The following is a 20486-nucleotide window of genomic DNA, read 5'->3' as shown; positions in this document are numbered from 1 at the left end:
CGAAACGGCAGGAATAACGTTATCTCGACCATGGATCCATCGTGGTCGTCGACGTGAAACAATGGCCCCGTTTATCGCCCACAACGATCTATTATTCGACATGGAAGACTGTTGGACGTATTAATGAGCCGTACACATTGCGGATTAATAACCGTCGCGTTGTTATAACCGCGCAACAAGGCGCATCTTCTTTCTCTCATTTCTTTCTTTTTTTTTTTTTTTCTTTTTTATTATCATCGCGCGAAGAACCCAATTCCAATAAATTGTCCGCCTTCGCCTGTTGGCGAACACGCGACTTTGAACCCGCGCGACGACCCGCGCGCTTTATTGTGCGTGGCAAGCGTTGCGTATTTTACGAGAGAAAAATGCAGATTATGGCTGCACCAGGTGACGCGGCCTCTTATTTGAAAGGGAAATTGAACGTGCCGAGAGATTTAATTGATGGCCGTATTTTCCACGGGTGCGGGTAAGAAGGTAATCGTATCGTTTCGGTTTCTACAACCGTACCGAACGATGCTTCCACGGGTTGATACGTTGCATTAAGTGAATTAAGATATTCCTCGGTTTATTATGCCAACAACCGTCCCCATTAGCGTATTATTTATACATGTGCGCCCGTGTGTTATATCCCGTCACGAAGTTTATAGGATTCGATTCCCAGCTAAGCTCCACCGAAGAGCTTTCTTCCCTATCGTTGTCTTTACATCTTTACAACTTATGGGGTTTAACGATTTTTTTCACGCGAAATTTTCCACAAAATTATTCATCCAATCCTTCTTCTCCACTCCCCCCATATATCCAACCCCCGAAAATTTTCTCACCATACGTAAGAGCGAGATATAAAATCGAGATTCATTAAAATTTACATATTGTTGAACTTTTACTTCGTTCCTGGAAATCTTTATTTCTTCTCAAATTCATCACAACTTCGTTACATCTTTACAACTTATTCTTATGGGGTTTAACGATTTTTTTCACGCGAAATTTTCCAAAAAATTATTCATCCAATCCTTCTTCTCCACTCCCCCCATATATATCCAACCCCCGAAAATTTTCTCACCATTCGTAAGAGTAAGATATAAAATCGAGATATAAAATCGATTCATTAAAGTTTACAAATTGGCTGTCGAACTTCTACTTCATTCCTGGAAATCTTTATTTCTTCTCAAATTCATCACAACTTCGTTACATCTTTACAACTTATTCTTATGGGGTTTAACGATTTTTTTCACGCGAAATTTTCCAAAAAATTATTCATCCAATCCTTCTTCTCCACTCCCCTCATATATCCAACCCCCGAAAATTTTCTCATTATATGAACAAAATATGAAATCGAGATTCGTTAACGTTTACAAATTGATCATCGAACTTCTACTTTATTCCTGGAAATCTTTGTTTCTTCTCAAATTCATCAGAGAATATAATTTCTCTCTAAACGTGCTCCGCGCGATGGATCCACGCGAGGATCGGTCGCGATGAGCTCGAGCTTTCAACATTCGAGAGAGAGAGAGAGAGAGAGAGACAGAGACAGAGATAGACAGAGAGAGAGAGAGAGAGAGAGCGAGGTAGCTTTAAGCTTGCTTGGGGACGATCATTTTTAATCACGCGGAGTCGGAGGGCTGAGATGAGGGGGTGAGTGGCGGCGCGTGTACCTGTGTGCAGGCGTTTTGTCCTCCCTCCTTTGTCGCGAGGGCGGCATTGTTCTCGCGATTCTATAGGATCGCAGTGTCGGGGTCCTCCGCGAATTGTTTTCTTCGCGAATCTTGTACGAGAAAAGAGAGAGAGAAAGAGAGAGAGAGCTCCTCCCTCCTCCTCGCCTCCTCCGCCTCCGTGCGTCCTAGACACGATTACGTCCACTTTCCACGGGATTACGATGCCTCGTCTTTGGAGGAGGCGAGTTTTCGTGGCCTCCCCCCGTCCCCCTTCTCTTTGTCCCTTTCCGCCACCAACCTCTTACGAATTTTCGCGCGAATGGCGGATCCCAGGGCGTTTGGCGGGGAGAAACGATTGCGTTCCTCCCGTAATGGAAATTGTCTCGAGGAATTGTTTGTAATTGTTCGTTGGACGGGAGAATGAGAGATTCAATGATGATGATGGAGAGGAGGAGTGAGTTCAGTTGAGAAACTGAACAATACACGATTTTGTCATCTTAATATATATCTTTTTACGCGTTTTTACATTGGAAAAATTCTTATTTGCTTGTGATGTTTTTTAACATTTTCGAATACAATCCAGATAAACTTGTTAAATTATTTGATATTTTTCAAGCTCATTAAGATCAGTGAAGAAAGAGAGAGAGAGAGAGAGAGAGAGAGAGAGAGAGAGAGAGAGAGAGAGAGAGAGAGTTGATCTATAAATTTGTAAACAATTTAAAAAAATAAGCTAATTTTCTTCTCAAACAACTTCTTCTTTCTCGTTAGCCTCATCTCAGAAAACTGAAACCAAATCCCGATTTTTCTCCAACCATCGTCCGTTTATCATATATCGCTGAAAATGATAAACGAAAAAGAAGAAGAAAAAAAAGAAAGAATAAAACAAACCGGAGGCCAGTAAAGAAGAAGCCTCGTCTCCCTCGTTTAACCAGATAAGCCACAAAACGCCGAAGCAATTTGAGCCCGTCAGAGGATTCCTCCTCCTCCTCCTCCTCCTCCTCCTCCTCCTCCTCGTCGAAGGGGAACCGGGGGTTCTCGTCAGGGAGGGTAGCTCGTAGAAAACGCTCGTTCCACGGCCTCCAAGGGTTAAATAGGGTTGTCCTTCGCCTGACGCGGGAGGATGAATATTCACTCTCTCTCTCTCTCTCTCTCTCCCTTCCCCTCTCGGCTCCGCTTTAACGTCGATGAGTACGCAAAACCGACAAGTCGTTTCTTTAACGCACGCGAAAGAACGATGGATGGACGAGGAGGAGAAAGGGAGGGAAAGAGAGAAAGAGAGAAAGAGAGAGTTAGATAGAAAGACAGGCTACGAGAATCAGGCAGAAATACTTCATTACGATGAAAGCTTTGCTCCTACCTTCTCAAGTCTCCTCACCCTCAATCCCTTCCCCCCTTCTCTCTCTCCATCTTCATGTGTTTCTTCACAATCTCCACGTTTTCGTGTGCATGTAGGTACACATCCACAATCCTCTTCCTCTTTGTCGACTTTTCTTCCCGCCTTCTATCCGACTTCGTGCACACGCGAAAATGCGTTTCTCGCATTGCGAGGATCCGTGGTGTGTGTTCGTGTGACGTTTTCTTTTTCTTTTTTCCTTTTTTTTTTTTTTTTTTTTTTTACGGAACGACAATGCGCAGAGTGGATGTATTTTGGAGAGGATAGACAGAGGAAGGACACGGAGGGGAATTACGACGATCGATGACGAGTTTCCACCCCATCCATTCGAATTTGTATGATGTTATTAAGAAATCATTTTACTTATGAATCTCTTGTTTTCTTCTTCCTCCTATACTCGTAATTCGAAACTTTCTCCCTTGTATCCCCTCATCTTCGATTCCTCGAGGAGAAATGGGAAGAGATCTTAAAACGATCCAACCTTAATTTCCTTCCATACTCTCTTTCTCTCTCTCGGAAAACGCTCTAGGAAATCTCCCATCTAATCGATTCTCATTCAATTAACATCCACCCTAACTCGTCTCCCGAGGAGGAAATACGGAGAACCCCTTTTTCAAGCTGCTCGAACCGAAGCCGCCCGATCGAGGAAAGGAGAAGGACAGAATCGTCCGGAGAGGAAAGTTTTCTCTCTCGAGGGGGAGGGGGTTGCAGGAACGTCCAATAACCGGATTAGCTTCTCCCAATGGAATCGCGCGGCCGATACGGGGCTGCTGCTCTCAATCTCGCTTCCGCCGTAATTTTCGCTCGTTTCGAGGAACGTGTCCGGTCGAACGGGTGGAAGATAAACACGGGCGGACACGCTCGTCTGTTAATCGACGTCGTAAAAGCGACGTTGCCTGTCGATGACGTTTCACGCGAATCGTCCCTGGGCGCGATCACGCGAGGGCGCAATTGCGAAGTAAATCTCGCGTTGCCGCGAGAAAACGCGACAGCTCGTTCGTTCTCGTGTCTCGCGTCTGTTCCTGAGGAGAGGACGAAATGGAAATGGAGGAGGTCGATCGAGGGAAGCTCGTTTGCTTGGAATATCGGTAATTTCGTGGCGTGGAGGAGGAGACAATTTAATTTTTTTGGATCAAGTTGAGAATCAAATTAAAATTGGGGAGGTTTGACACGATTTAATTCTCGAGTTTTGAAACTCTTTTGTTTTTGCGGAAGAGATTGTCCGGGATACACAGTTGAGTAATATTTATGCAGTATATATTTTATTATTATCCAGGGAATAGGATAGTTGCATAATGCAACAGAATTATTACATCCACTATGATAAATATTATAAAGAAACGGATTGTAAAATATCGAACAAATATCATGGCAATCGCATAAATTCGCCGTATCGTCATATCTCTAAATTCATATTTGGATTTCTTACGCAATTTCCATTCCGCTCGATCTTCGGCGTTCACGTATCACTATTCTCGACAATTTACATCGAGAAAAAGTTGTCTCCGCAATCCTTGAGAAAGATCTTTCTCGAGGAAAATTTAAATCACTTCTCCGCCATAGTTCCCTTACGCTCCACGTAGGTCGTGTTCGTAGCAAGGATCGCGATAAGACTCTTATTTTACTATCCATAAGAAAATCCACGATACACTCTCCAACGTGATAAAATCCCTCCGTCGTATCTTTCTCGATGAGAAAATCGCTTTTTCCCTCGCCCTCCAATCCAAATTCCCATTTAGAGAATCTATTCCGAGGCGTTGGACGAACGCGCGTTTGCTCAGGCTTTGCAAACACCATCAACTTTTAGTTGGTTAACTGTTCAGTTGGTTCGAGAATGAAGCGAAAGAGAGGGAGAGGGAGAGGGAGAGGGAGAGAGAGAGAGAGAGAGAGTGAGTGTGTGCGCGCGTGAAACCGCGCATGCATTCAACTAGTTAGTTGGGCAACTAAAAAGTTTGCACTACGTTGCAAGCCAACTAAACGGTCGGTCAACTGCGGCGCAGCTTTCGCGTTTCCAACGCGCTTATGCGGCCGAGCAAATAACTGACCACTTCGCGCGCCTACCCCTTGTGTCCCTTACTTTTTTCCCACATCGATTTATCCCATTGAAGCGTCGATTGAAGATCATTCGTTATTGACGATAAAAAAAATTGAAGAGAATAGAAATCGTTGGGAAAATTATATACGAGTTTTTAATTTTCCAGATGTATTCAATCGTATATAACACGAATCTGATTAATTCATATTATACACAACTTTTATGTGATTCATTTTACGCGATCGTTACGAAAGATTCCGAATCACTCGACTTTCTTTACTTTCAAAATCCGATCAACCTTTCCAAAAAAAACTTCTGACGATCTTCGGGAAAGCCAGTTCGCGGTATTTTACCGCGAGGAACCTTCGAAGAGAAGAAGACGAGAATGGATGGGATTCACACGCGAAATTCCAACGAGCCTCGAGTGATCGCGCTTTCCCGCGGAAATATCATCGGTTCCTCGACGGTTCCTTTGTCGACGATTCTGCGCCACGTACCGATACCACGGTGCAAAGAAGACGAAAGAAAGAAAGAAGAAGAAGAAGAAGAAGAAGAAGACTGAATGCCGACCGAAAAGAGGACAACAAGCAGTTGTTGGAAGGAGAGGCGCGCAGGGTCGAGGCGCGGTTGTTGGTAGGGGGTTGTTGGTAGCGGGATGAAATTTGCAAATGCTCCGACAGGCCGGAGCTTAGGCGAGAGGGTGGGGAGGGTTGTGTATCAGGCAGAAATGCGCGCGGTGGCAGGGATATGGCGGTAAAAGAGCGACGAAAAAGTGTCGCTTCGACAAAGGGTGCAAGCTGGAGAGGGGAGGGGGCGGAGGGGTGGCGAGGGTGGCTCGCGGGCGAAGCGAGAAACATGGAGGAAAGAGGGAGGGAGGGTTGGAAAGAGGAGGGGAGGTGGAGTATCCGGAGGCAGAGGGAGGTGGTTCGAGCGTGCGCGCATCATTTTTGCCGAGGAGAAGGCACTTCCCTTATTCGTCGTCGCCGAGGGAACCGAAGTGAGGATCCGGGGTGGGTAGAAGATCCGAGCGGGCGAGCAAGAAAATGACGGGTAAAGAAGCTTCGAGGGGTGGCTGCGGGTACGGGCTTCTTTGTCGATTCCCGGGTATTTAACGGAAATACCAACCGGAATACCTTCGTCCCCGCTCGTCGTCGTCGTCGTTCTCGTCTTTATCTCTTTTTCTTTTTCCCTCCGCCGGGTACACACCCCCGCCTCGCGTCCCCCACTTTCCCCTCCTATCTCCCTCCCTCTCTCTCCCTTCTTCTCGCCCCCTCCCCCTTTTGCAACGAATAATTCGAATAATTCGTGCGTCGACCGAACCGACCGCGCGATCAACCGATTTTGAAAGGGATGAATGGCGAGGGGGGACGACGTGTTCTCGCGAGCTTGGAGGGAGGGAAGGAGAGAGGGAGGAATCGAGATGCGTACAGGTTTTAGAGAAATTGTATTTGCCGGTATTTGATCGTGCGGAATTTGTGATCACGTTACACCGGCAGAGTAAGTTGGTTGTCCGATTTTTCTTTTCTTTCCTTTTTCTCGAGAAGAGGGAGAGGTTTCTTTTCTTTCTCCGGGTGGAAAAAAGAAGCTGCTTTTTTTTTTGCACGGTCGCACGTTCGGTTTCACTAATTGCATTCGCGAGACGTGGAAAGTGAATGTGTAGCAGTCTCGGTTTTCGATAATGAGGAACGTGATACTTGCGTTTGCGACGTGGATTATTTTTCTTGAAATATTTCCTCCCTTTTTTTTAGATTGTACGAATTCTTTAGAAAAAAAATATCAATATAGTTCCATACGTTGATATCCTGAATCTTCTTGTTATCACTCGTTCATCAGCATTAAAATTCAAACGTTTCTCAAAACAATGATTTCTTCTTAATCACTATTGCTATCCATAAAAATTTGCATAAAACCCCCAAACTTCGATTTTTACCACATAAAACACATCTCCTAAAACACATCTCATCTCTCGACAAATTAAGGATGAAAACGTAACCTACGTAAATTACTAGAAAAAAAAAAAAAAAAAAAAAAAGAAACACCTAAACTCGAGGAAACCTCGGCTAACCCCTTCCCTTCCCTTCCCCTTCCCCCTCCCAAAAAAAGAAAATTTTTGCCACCACTCACCGAGTCTTTTGGATATCTCTGAATTATGCATCTTGGGATTCTCCTGGGCGATCTTCCGCCGCTGGAGCCGGGACCAGACCATGAACGCGTTCATCGGCCTCTTGATGTGCTCCACCTGCGCCTTCTTCGGGCTCGGGCCAAGAGGGCTGCCGAGGCCAACCCCCATGGGGCCGACCCCCGCGCCACCGGGTGGTGACGTACCCGGCATACCCTGCATACCGCGCAGGGTCTCGGTGAACGAGCCGTCGCACATGTTGCCGCCGGCTCTGTAATTAAACGCAGCCACCAATTAGTAAGCCCAGCGGCCACGTTAATAGGGGAGGGGGGACACGCCCACGTGAAAACAACCACCGACGACGAGGACGACGACGACGACGACGACGTCCGACTGACCGACGTCCGGATCCCCTCTCGGCCAACTCCTCGAGAGTTAGGAGATAGGAGAGGAGGCCGAGGCTCTCTATTGTCTCGGGGCACGGACCGACGGAGACCCTGGGCTTGGGTATGCATTGTGATTTACGATCTTCGCGATGTTATTTTGGTTATTTAGTCACCGGCTCGGGTAGTTTAAGGGATGTCCTTGGCGTGAATGACGGTTTCTGAAACGGTGACGTTCCGTTTCCCGAGGTTGAGGTGACGAAACACGGGAAAGTTTGTCTCTGGCAGTAATTTGAAGGTTTTGTTGGGCATTTAGTCGCCCAATCGGGTAGTTTGAGTATCCTTCGAGTGGTAATTTTTGTATAATTGGCCGAGGAAGGGAGCCATGAGATTGGGCGACGAAATACGAGAAAGTTTGTCTGGAGAGTAATTCGAAAGTTTGTTTTTTTTTTTTTTTTTTTTCTTTTTTGGATATTCGATCGTCGATTGGACGATTCACATTTTTGCAGATGTTTCGTTCGAAGGGTTGGGTAATAAAATTATGTTATATACAAATTAGAATTTGTATAGAATTATATATCGAATGGTTTAATCTTTAATTTAATCTCTGTCTTGCAAAGATTTCGAAAGAAGTTAGAAAGTGGACTGGAATTAGAATTTTTGATTTTTGAAAAATTTTCTGCAAAACAATGTCTATATATGTCTATATATAATGGAAAACATTCCAAAAGTTTCTATGGAGAAGTTAACGACAGATTTGAAAATGTAAATTTTGATTGAAATTGTTTGAACAATATTTTACACCGCGTAATTTAATACGATGAATACATATTACATCAGTCATGCAATTTACCATCCCCGTACATACGTTTTTCGTAACCCGTTGATGCGTAAATTTCGAATCGTGCGAGCTATTCGGCAAAATTAGTACCGTCGCGAGGGCAACAAACAATCTTTCGAACGGCTCACCGGCAATTTTCTCTTTACCGAAACGTGACTAAAAGAGTCACGAGAATCAAAACGTTGCGGCCTGTCAGAAGGAGATTAAAATCATTAAGAAACTGCTGAATAACCATCCAAATTGACAGACTCGTTACATCAATCACACGTTTCATTCATCCCAAAGCAACAAGTTATTTGACCAAACTCGCGAACATCCACCTTTCACGACCGAGCCGCGGAACACAACTCGTCCAAAAAGAAACAAATTTACGAAAAGTAAAAAAAAAAAAAAAATAAATAAATAAATAAATAAATAAAAAATAAAAAAATTACGGCAGAGAACTAATAAATACTTCAATTATCGGTATTATATTCACCACAATATATATCATTCCGTCACGAGCACGTATCGTCGTTAAAAAACGAAACGTTGACACCTATAATTAACCGGATACCACTCTCTAAAATCCTTCGTCTATAAATCCCGTCAAAAGCGAATTTCCACCGGTCACCGCTATAATAGGTACTCACCATGCAATAATCCACGCGTGCACATACACATACACACACATGCGCGCGCGCGCGCGTGCACATACACAAAATTCGTACACAGAAAGGAATTCCAACGGTATATTCGGTGGCTTTTAATTGTGCGCCAGCGACACGCAGAAGAACCGAGCGAGGGCACTCGTGCAGCCACTCCTCACGGTCCCGGTAATTGCTTATTCGTTTGCTCTTTGATTCATAAGCAAATTAATCTTATCCTTTTCTCGTATCAAAGCCATTAACCAATCTCGCCACGTTCCTCCTTCCTCTCTCTCTCTCTCTTTCTCCTCGTCTTTTTACCCTAAATGTCACCCTTCGTTCAGGGGTGTTCTCCCTTTTCTCTCTCTCTCTCTCTTTCTCTTTCCTTCCGCAACCGACGACGAGGAGGAGGATGTAATACTCGTGCTCCTTCCCTCCGAACTAACACAATTACGCGGATCTCCTTGAGCACTCATTAAGAAAAAAAAAAAAAAAGAAAGAAAAAGAAAAAAAACCTGTAGTGGTCGAGGGAGTTAACCCCAGGGGCGGTAGTTACGATTTTGTAGGGTTAGAATCACCCTCGGCCCTGCGGGGCCACCCTCGAGTGTCATTCAGCCCGGATTAATAGATACGTTGGTTAGAGAGATGCGAGGAAGGGAGGGCGGGGGTGGAATGGAGCAGCGTGGCTGCTCCAGAGAGGCCCCAAGGGTGCTCGGGGGTGGTTCACCGAGGAGAAAGAGAGAGAGAGGAGAAGATGCTGGAAGTAATGGCTGTTGACAAGCTGCGACGGGGGATTAGGAAGTGCTAATTGAATGTTTAGGCAACGGTCGACGATAGTGTGCACGCGGCGATTTATTGCTCTTAAGATATGGTTTGACGATGTTTGCGCGGAACGGCACAAAGTGCACACGCGGAGCGTTGGGGTTAAAAAGTGAGCGAAAATTGGCGTGGAAAAGGCGATTTGCATCGTGATGGAACGATGGCGAGGAAATGGTTTGAGAAGGTTTGAAAGAGACGCGACAACCGTCGGATGTTTGTACACACGGATTTGTAAGGTTGCGTGCCCACGTATGAACAATTCTTGGTATTGTGATTGAAAAACAAATTGCCGGATTAGATTGGCTTTTGTTTTCGATTAATCATAGCGACGATTGTGTTTATATTGTTATTCGAAAATGGATCAAGTGTGTCGATGTATAAACACAATATATAAACGACGTATAAGGAATTTTTAAAAATTCATCAATTTTCTTATTGAGAAGATAATTCAATTTGTTCTTTTTGTTTTTTATTATTAAAATTTCTCCCCTCTCGTTCACTTCATTATCACAAGCTTAATTCGATTTTTTCGAACAAAAGAAATTTCAATTATCCGTTTATTCTTTCCTTTAAAAATTCCTTATTACATACGTTACTTTTCAACGATCTACAAACACCTCGATCGATTTTAAAAGATTCTCCATTTACCACAAAATTCGAATTTAAAGAAGCTTCAAACACGGTTCCACAAGCGTTCAAATATCCTCGAGCATTCTCACCAAATCTCACCAGCAAACAGTACATACAGACTCACCTCATAAAGTGGCCGGCGGCTCGTTGGTGCAAGTCCAGCTCAATTTTGGTGCCGTGGTTGAGACTCTCGTCTCGTCTTCCTCCACAAAGAATAATTAACTCTGAAGAACCTAAGAGAAGACCGGATGCGTCGAACAGAAACAAACAACAATCAGCAAGTCACTGCACTGTCATAGCCGTCCACTAGAGTCTTTTCTTAGTTATTCACTGTACTCCACCCCAAATTCACTTCCCTCCTCCCTGTTTTATCGGACAACCGAGTCGAGACACTGAGCACAGTCCAACGGCATCGTTTCGCGTATTTCGTATAAACGGCGTCGTTCCAATTCCTCGACTGATCGAAATTTGCGAAACCGGAGGGGGGAGGGGGCCACGCAAGCGACTGGCCGCGCTCGAGAGCGACGCACGAGGACCAACACGGTGTGCACGGCGCTCAATGTGCCTCCACGGACGATAGTTTTGGGAGTGTGCACGCACGACCCGAAGCCTGCTGCCGATCCACGGACTCCGCGCGCCAGCCTTCCCCCACCACCGGGATTCAAATAGGAGAAGAGCGACCGAGCCAATCCAACGGTGCCGGGGGCGGGGCCAATGGGATATTCGCGGTACCGTTGAGCATTTCGATTGGCAGGAATCGCGAGGCCGTCGATAACGAACCGTCCTGCGTTCATCGGTCTCCCCTCCATCGGACATCTCGCGCTCCTCTTCCGCGATTTAAATTTTCTGTCCTCGTTCGCCTCGGTCGCTCACCCTCCCGCGTTCTCCTTGTTTCGCCTTTCTTTCCTGGAACTCCGGCAACCGCCACGCGAATTTCTTCTGGGGACCGGTGGTCACCGGTGTCTATTTCTGCAAACATTTTTGACTAGTGGGGTATGAGGGTAAAGTTTCTTTCTTCTTTTTTTTTTTTTCCTTTTTTTCTTTTTTCTTCGTTAGGTGAAAAAGTTTGGAGTACAAAGTTTTAAGTAGATCTCGATATTATCGTTAAGTTATATCATCTGTGATGGACGATTGATTGTATACAGGGGAATATATCGAAATTTCTTTCACTTTAAATATTATCGTTATCGTTAAAAAATAACAGACGTGTATTTCGCATCGAATTTCTCGGCAATATAATCTCTGGTCCCCGATGATAATTGGAGTTCATCCATGGTTTACATCCACTTAACACACCGTCGCGTTTTTTGGGGGTGGGTCAAACCCTCGCAAGAAACGGAGACGGAAAACGCGTTTCGATGAAGGAGAAAGAGAGAGAGAGAGAGGGATGAGGGGGTGGGCGAGTTAGAGAGCATGGAGCCAGGTAGAGAGCAGCTACTGCCGCCACCTCCACGGCCACCGACCACGGGTACCAACCGAGCCAGCCCATGCGTGGTGGGGACGTGGTGAAGGGAAGGTGGGACGATTTCGAGATGGTGGCCGTTGGTATTGCCGAGTCGAATTCGAAAGAACGGTGCTAAGAATGGAAATAAGAAGGCGAGTTCTCTCTTCGATACCTCGCTCGCTCCTCTCCCTCTCGCTCTCGACGACACCCAGCCCCCTCGCTACCCTCCCCTTAACCTCGCCTCGATCTCACAGCCTCTGGTCCCTCTTTCCACGTTGCGCTGTGTTTCTCTCGCTTCCATCCGAGACGAGGACATTGTGCTTCGATCTACGAGGCGGCCCACTCTCCTACAAAATGGTAGCTCGACGTTTTTGCTCTTTTAACCGGTCGGGTAGCGGGGGGGCCTCCGCACCCCCGGTGTCGATAGGTGTGCCACGAGTCGATATAGTTTGGGGAAACTCGAGTATTTAGGCGCGTGTAACGATAAATTGGATCGTGGCGGCTTTTAAGATGATTGTTTAACAATTTTTTTCCTCGTTCACGGGAGGAAGATTGTATAAAATAACAGTTTAAACGATCAATTCTTTTTCTACGGAAAGGATATATAAAATCTCTGACGTTCAAAGGGCTGTAATTCATGGATGGCACATGTTGGAATCAATTCGAGAATCTTGAACGAGTGGGGAGTGATCAACCGATTCCATCGTTTTCCTAACGGACGAAGTGGCGTCGATTACAAAAGAATTTATGGACACCGGCTTTTCTCTCCGCAGATGCTCGATTCCACCCTCTCTCGCGTCCATCGATCGCCTCTTGTTTATTCCCAAGTGGGGGCGTGATGGGGCGAGAGGGAGGGCGCGTTTTGGCAACCCTTTGCTAATCCCATAACTTCATCGACATTGTGACTCGCGATGATCCGAATGATCACTCGAAGATGAATCGAACGAGAATCGGAGAATCTTCGAATCGGCGTTGGACCTGTCGTTTCGTTCGGGCAAGCGTGCTCGTTTTCGATCTTCGACCGCGTGTGTTGAAACATAACTCGTAATTTCCGTGGAAAATTGTCGAATACCTGTGTTGGAAACGACTTTAGCGAGACGGCCATTGATTCGTTTGTAGGACGGATGCAATTGCGCTCCTGGTGGACGTCGCTTTTCTTCTTTAGAAATTAACGAGTCACGTAAAGAAAGATTGTGCGGATTGTTTTGTAACGTTCTTAGAACGATTTCACTTTTAACTCGACTATTGCATTCATGAATAATGATTGTGTGGATATCTTCAAAAAAAAAAAAAAAAAAAAAGGAAAGAAAGAAAGGAAAAAAAAACACGATGGAGAATTCATACGATGTAAAGTTTAACGCAAAAAAAAAAGAAAAAAAGAAAAAAGTTACGCATACATAGAGCAACATTTATTACTTAACAGTGACATAAAGAGCGTATTTACTTATATATTTGAGAATATAAATTTATTATATCTCTTCTGCATGTTATTCAAATTTTGCGTAAACATCTCTCTACAATATCTTAATTACCATATTCTTTCTTTCCAAAAAGAATTTCGAAAACGAAAGTCTCGAAAATTCAATTTCATCGAGAACAATAAAAACTATTACTTTGCAAAAAAATTTTATTTTACCTTCTCCGAAAATTGCAAATCGATAATCTGAAAAAAAAAAAAAAAGAAAAACGAAGACGACGACGACGATGACGATTCTCCGACTGTTTATCACGAGCAAGATTTATTTCCCCTCGAGCACGTGCTGACTCCCTGTGCACGGACCAGGGTCGCGACAGATATTGTTGTACGCGTCGTTGGAACATGTAACGTATGAATATCTAATGCACCCTATCCACAATTAAATTCGGACAATATGTTTTGTTTCGGGAGGGGCGAACCACCCTCGAGGAAGCTCGAGAGGGGTTCGGTGAATCAGGGTCCTTTCCCTTCGGGGATCCTCCATCGTTGAATAACAGCCCCAAGTGTAAATCTCACGCTGTACACGCCGATACGACGAGTGCACGATAATAACTTTTCGTGCAAATCGCGCCAGACCGCAGCCTCTCCAAATTCTCCGTTCGCTTCGCCTCGTTTGAAATTCCAACGTGCTGGGAGATTATCGACGAGAATAATCGCCTTTTATCAATGATTTTTTTTTTTTAGGTAACGTTAGAAAGAAAGAGAAAGTTTTGAGAGTTTTTTTTTTTATATAAAAAGACAACAAAAATGTAAAAAGTGTATTGAGAATTTCTAAATTTTAGATTCTACGCGTGTGAGACGATATCGAGATGAATAAAGGGAAATTGAAAATGGATTTGAATCTAAAAGAAATATTTTGATACAGCAGTAGATCGAATATGAAATTAGCTAGTGGGATAAATACGAAACCCGATTCAAAGTACCGTTAACGTTGCAGCGAATGATACAGGAAGTAGCATTCAAAGTGAAACCTGTTACTCTAATCGCAACCTGTTCAACTCTGACTAATATATATATATATCCTCCGGTCTCTCCGATTTATAATCGAAAACCTTTCGATTTCCTGTTAAAAACTGATCAAAAATTCTCTCCACGAGAGCATAATTCATCCGAGGAAACTTTCTCTTCCGTGGCAGCGATTCCAACCTCGCCAATGATTTATTAAAAACAGAGACGAAAAACGCGGTCAAAGAATACAAAATCCTTATTCTTCGGACAACAATGTGCCACCAGTCGAAAAGTATCGTCTCCCCAAACAGGCATTGTGGTCATCGTCCATTGGTGATCCATCGATCCCTGGAAACCGTATCCCATCACCTGTCCTGTAGAAAAAGTGCCTCTAAGGTGGAAACAACCGTGTTATCCTATTCCATTGTCTCCCCTTCAGTTTTGCGGCGATGAGTCGAATCGTAAACGAGATCCTGCTGAGGGACAAAAGACGGCCACCAGTCCTTGTATCGGGCAGGATCCCTTTCAGCGAGGAGGCGATGTTTAACGAAGTTTTGAAGAAACTTTATTATGAATTCTACCTCTGTCAAAGGAGATAGAATCGAGAAAGGGAGGGGGGACGGCTAATCGGAAGGAACCACCCGAGGAAGAGATCTCTTCCTTGCGGCTGATCCTGCGTCTCTCGAAAATCGATGGATCGCTTCCTCTTCGAGCCTCTTGGCTTTCGAGGCTATTGTCTTCCTTTTTGGCGAAGGAGCAGGTGTCGCGAGAGACGGGGAGAATGGCGACAATGGACGGCCACCGGTAAAACTTAGCTCGTTCAAAAGGCTGGGAGGAATTGTCGACGCGCAGCGGGTGTCGTCCTTTCTCGGCCGTATTGCTACACCTCCTTGGTGGCTTCCTTGTTTCCGCCTTTTCCTGCTCCTCCTCGACCGAACAACGCTGTTTGTAACAATTTAATAAAAATGAGCGGCTTTCCGAAGAATGGCCGCTGCTTTTTCGACCAAATCTTTGCCTTGGAGGAGGGAGATGGTCGAACTCTTCGAGGAATCTTCCAAGCATCGGGTTGAGAATGCTGGTATTAGAGTTTTAGGAAGATCGAGGATCATTAGCCGCAAGATTATTAGATTTCCTCTTCGCTCGAGAAATTTTCAATTTTTAATTTTCGTCTATTATTATTAATCTTCCCTAATTAATTAACAACTGAAATGATCGAAACGTTGACGCGTCACGAAATCTCAAACTCGATCCCCCAAAATTCTCCACGTCATCGAGATTGACGCGAGGGCACCCGCGCCATATTGTTCGCCGAAAGTCACCTCCCCCCCGATTCAGGCCACCATCCTGATGATCGGCTCGCTCGTGGCCTGTGGTGTTCCCAAATAATTAATAACAACCGAGCGACAAATCCCGGAAGCGGCGGCGTGTACGCATCGGGCGGGGAACAAAGGGGAAACAGGAGGGCTAATGGCCGGCTAATGCTCGCGCTAAGCCCTTTAAAAGCGTCCGACAGCGGGACCAGGATCCATTTAGGATCGTTCCGTGCCACCTTTGCCTACTTACATGCGAATTTGCACCTACAAAAGGGCCTCGATCCGATCCCTCCCCCCTCCCCGCCCGGGGTAGCGGAGGGACGTCCGTGTGTTTTTCTCGCCCGAGAACGAGAGGAGGGAGAGGCGTCGTTAAAACTGGCGTCGATCAACCGGAAACGCCGTTCTTTCCATGGCTTCTTTCCTTCGATTAATCCCGCATAATGGGACGATGGGTTCTCGAAAGGAAATCGGTTCGTTTCTTCCTCTTTTCGAGGATTTCGAGGAGACAGGGGTGGGTGGATGATACGGATCATACATTCATTCTTTCTTTTTTTTTTTCTTTCTTTCTTTCTTGGTTTGGAGTGAATTGAATTTGTAAGAAAGATTCTGACTGGTCGAGTAAATATTCTTTATTTACTTCGAGATAATCGGAAGGGTTGTCGGAGGATATTTCTCCGCAGTTTGGTCGTTTAACGAAAGAGACTTCCGATGTATATATATATATTTTTCGGCTTATTGTTACTTTTTGTTACTTTGTACGGGAGAAGAGGGGTACAATGACACGCACTACATGATCTCTATCCGCTTTCCTCCGATAAAAATCCGCGGATTTGCCTGTCGATGGATCACGGAAAAGAAGTTTGTTACGACTGAAACGGTTCTACGAGGGAGAATTATCTCGAGGATATATTGTTGGTGATTGTTGTCCGCGTTGAAAAATATATTCGACAATCTCATCTCTCTCGCCATTTTTTTTCTCTTCGACCAAATCCCTTTCCTTCGTCCGATCCTCCCAATAGAAAATTTCTATTTCTAACGGGTTAACGAGCGCGAAGATTCTTCCTCCTTATCGGCTTCATTTCAACCCGACGTCGTTCGTTTCGACGACGTGAAAAGAATCGGAGGTGTAGGGGAGGGCGGGGAAAGAGGGAGGGAGGGAGGCAAGTTCACCTATTTTCGCGGTACGGTGCGCGAAGAAAAGGGCCGTGCTTGCATCCGCGAGAAACACAATGGGACGGCGAATAAACCAGACGAATGGCGGGCGACGACGACGACAACCGCGTCAACAATGAGGAAAAAAATCTTCGACCCCCTTCTCTCTCTCTCTCTCTCTCTCAGCCAACCAACCCTCCCCGCGCTCTTTCCCCGATACGTGGAATTGATGGATGAGAATACGACGACACGAATTCAGAATACACCACCCACCGGTTGGTGTATTCCCAGCGCGGAATATATATATATACACAAGAACGGCTCTCAAGCTTTTAGCCCAGGCAAATAAATCGCGGGTTGCACGGAGGCGACGTTCCTCGGATAAATTCCCCGTCCCCTCTTCCCTTCTTCTGTTCGATTCATCCACCTCCCCTCGTCCTCCTCCCTGACTCTCTCTTTTTCCGTCGCCGCGCGTTTTCTTTCACGCTCCTTCCGCGAGCCACCCCCGCGCCGGTGTCACACCTTGGCGAGAGGCGCTGACGTGTGCCGCCTACTCGAAGAAGAATTCCGCATTTGTGTACAGGGATGTGTACACAGGGATCCATACCGTTGTTGCTGCTTCCGTCGAATTTTCGGTCGGAGAAGCTTTCTGTGCAAATATATGTAAACGTGTGTGCATACACGTGTGTGTATATGTGTGTATGTATGTATGTATGTATGGATGGATGTATGGTACGGAGGTGTGATGCAGGTTTGGGTGTTTGGTCTCTGGTTGCGCGGAGAATTTGGGATTGAGTGGAGCGTAGATAAAGGTGGATATTTGGGTGATTGGAAAAAAAATTCCTACGTTTTTGGATAGTTTTTTCCTTTCGAAAAATCGTACAGAAATTGTAATCGAAATGATCGAGATTCTGTCTATATATCGCGTAAATATTTCAATATTTCGAGCGAATTTTCGAACACGGCGATCCATGGATCTTCAGATGCGGAGGGGAAAAAAGGAAATTACCGTCTCTTTTCGCGTAGAGTTGGGTGTATCGAAGGGCGGACACGTGCTAGCCGAGAAAGAAATCCGGGATAAGCCGAATTCGGGAGTGGAGAAGGATGGCTTCTCTTTCGTCGGTCACTCGGCTACGTAATACGTAAAACGTCGGTCCGCCTTTCGCCGCGCGATCACAGACTCTCTGCGATCCGGATTCCCGGCCGAAATTAACCTCGTATCCCGCGGGATCCGCTTACGATATTATCGAATCCTCGCGGCTATGGATGGCCACCTTTTCGTGCCGGTTTCTCGCCGATCTTTACCCCCTGTTCCCTTATTCTTCGTCCGCCAAGAGGATCGCGAGATAACGTTCATTTCGCTTCGAGAGCAGGGTGAGGGAAAGCAAGCGATATTTATACTGCTTGGAAAATAACAAAAACCAGGTGGAGAGAGTCAAGAGTTAAAAATATAATAATCTATTCCGATCCGTATAATTCTGATTATCCAACACTCTTCTTCGAAAAAAAAAAAAAAAAAGAAAAGAAAAAACACGGGAATCAATCGCAATTCGCGAGAAAAACGAACGAACGTCGGAACGAAAAATACCCTCCTTCCGAATTATCCTATCCTTGTAAAACCACGCAGGGCAGGGAAAAAACGCCACCACCAGGCTAAAAATCGGGACAAATATTCGCGACTTCTGACGAATTGAAAATACAAAAAAAAAAAAAAAAAAAAAAAATTTCTCTCTTTTCTTTTTTTTTCTTTTTCACGCACAATGCCGATTCCGAAAATATCCGGGTCTCGTCTCTCCCCCTCTCCTCCCCCCCCTGGAGTGGAAACGAACGAAATGCAAATGGCAGGGAGCGAATGGCGGAATGTTCTCGGACCTAGATGCCGCGGTCTCTCACCCTCCTCCCCCCACCTCGGCCTATCCTAGTCGATTCCGAACGCCGTGGAAAACCGTGGAAAACGCGTACCAAACGGTGTGCAACGACAACAAAACGCGTCCCGGCGGCGCTTTCACCGCGTTTACCGTCCACGTAATACATCTCCTATTTCTTTTTTTTTTTGCCCCCTCCCCCTCCCCCGCATCGGGGAAAATCCGATTCAGGGGGCGCCTTCGCTGTATTTCCATCCGCCCGTATCCAACCATCCCCCCTGTGAGCGCGCGCGCGCGTTATATAGAGACGCACGCGTTTCCATCTATCCGCGCGCGAGGAGCACGGCGGCGCATCTCGGGACATCTCATTACGCCCGAAGAAAGGAAGTCGAAGCCACCGAGAGACAGAGAGAGAGAGAGAGAGAGAGGGAGGGAGAGATCAGCATCGCAGGGTGAAGGATCTCCTCCTCCGCTGTCATTTAGTCCCGGTGCACAATGGGCCGGGCCGTCTGCTATCCGATTGTTTGGCTACATTTTTTTTCCCACAAAGGAGGGAGGAGGGAGAAAGAGAGAGAGAGAGAGAGAGAGAGAGAGGGAGGGAAGGAGAGTCAAACCGAGTCACTCGATCGCCAATTGACTGACGTTATCGGTACATCTTCCAGATTAGGAGGATCGGTTAGGATGTTAGGGGATAACCTCTGGTGCATTGATCCATTATTCGGTTCGGAATAGGGATGTATCGCTTCCTCTGGTCATTCTGGAGGGAGTGAAGAAGAAGAAGAAGAAGAAGGGAGTTATTGGTAGGGGTAGAGATGAAGAGGGAGAGTTTTTTTCGCCAGGAATGTTCAAGGAGAGGGATTTAGGAGAGATCGTTGGGTTTCTTTTTTTTTTTTTTTTTTTAGTTTTTGAATTTTGAATCGTATCTGGTGTATTTTCATATTTTTGCGAGAATATTATTACACTCTTAGAGAAGTTTGAATATTAATGGATATAACAAAAGAGATCCCGTCTCAAATTTTCAAACCGAATTTAAAAATATTATCTGGAGTCTTAGGAACGAATTTCTACGATTCGAAATTCTCACGACGATCTTATCTCCCGACTCTCGTTCACCGATTCGTTCATTGATTCGAGAGAGAGGAGGAGGTCCATCCATGCTTAATTTACCCTCGAGAATACCTCGCTCGAAACGACGTATCAACGCGAATCAACCAGGGTCAGATCCGCGGAAGTAACGGGATTACGATCGAGAAAACGTTGAACGTTAACCCTGGTCGAGGCTACCCTGATGGCTACCGATTAAAAGAGGCCGCAAAGAAGGGGGATAGAGAGAGTGGAAAAAAAAAAAATAAAAAAAGAAAAAAAGATAGGAACAGGGAGATGAGGAGCGAGAGAGAGAGAGAGAGAGAGAAATAAAGTTTTGCGAGGAGCGTGTGGTGGGCGTCGAGCCGATCCGCAACAATGGGCCCACGATCGGATTATCCGGCGCGTACACACGTTTCGCGCGTACGTGTAACTCGAAATCGTGAAAAAGGAGGGGAGGGGGTGCATAAGCGGGGCGGGGTACGGTCGCTCGACTCGCCACAAAGGGGAGGTTATTCTCTCGGTAGATCTCTTATCTCGAGTTCGATCCTCTCGCGGAAAAGCGTGCAACGACCCGGTAAAGTCCTCTCTTTTTCGCCGAACTCTTTGTGCCTCTCCGCGGTTTCGACCCCTGCGTCGAATCTCTCTCTCTCTCTCTTTTTCTCTCTCTCTTCTTTCTAATCTTATTTATCCGGAGCTATTGCTA

At 45.6% G+C, this 20486-nt stretch overlaps 1 protein-coding gene across 1 annotated transcript in view; it reads right to left on the bottom strand.

Annotated features, from left to right (window-relative positions):
• Window positions 1-11058, bottom strand: part of LOC122717857 (transcription factor Sox-19b) — a 28832-nt gene extending 17774 nt beyond the window's left edge. Inside the window, exons 1-2 of the mRNA XM_043942311.1 lie at window positions 10623-11058; window positions 7205-7470 (exon numbers count right to left, since the gene is read on the bottom strand). Coding sequence (XP_043798246.1) covers window positions 7205-7470; window positions 10623-10627 — 271 coding nt within the window. The 5' untranslated portion in view covers window positions 10628-11058. The remainder of the gene's footprint in view (window positions 1-7204; window positions 7471-10622) is intronic.
• Window positions 11059-20486: the final 9428 nt, after the last annotated feature.

Source organism: Apis laboriosa, unplaced genomic scaffold, assembly GCF_014066325.1.
Source record: "Apis laboriosa isolate Shangri-la unplaced genomic scaffold, ASM1406632v1 scaffold5_cov152, whole genome shotgun sequence".
Classification (NCBI taxonomy): domain Eukaryota; kingdom Metazoa; phylum Arthropoda; class Insecta; order Hymenoptera; family Apidae; genus Apis; species Apis laboriosa.
The sequence above is the reverse complement of the archived record's forward strand: the minus strand, read 5'-3'. Positions and strand labels throughout refer to the sequence as shown.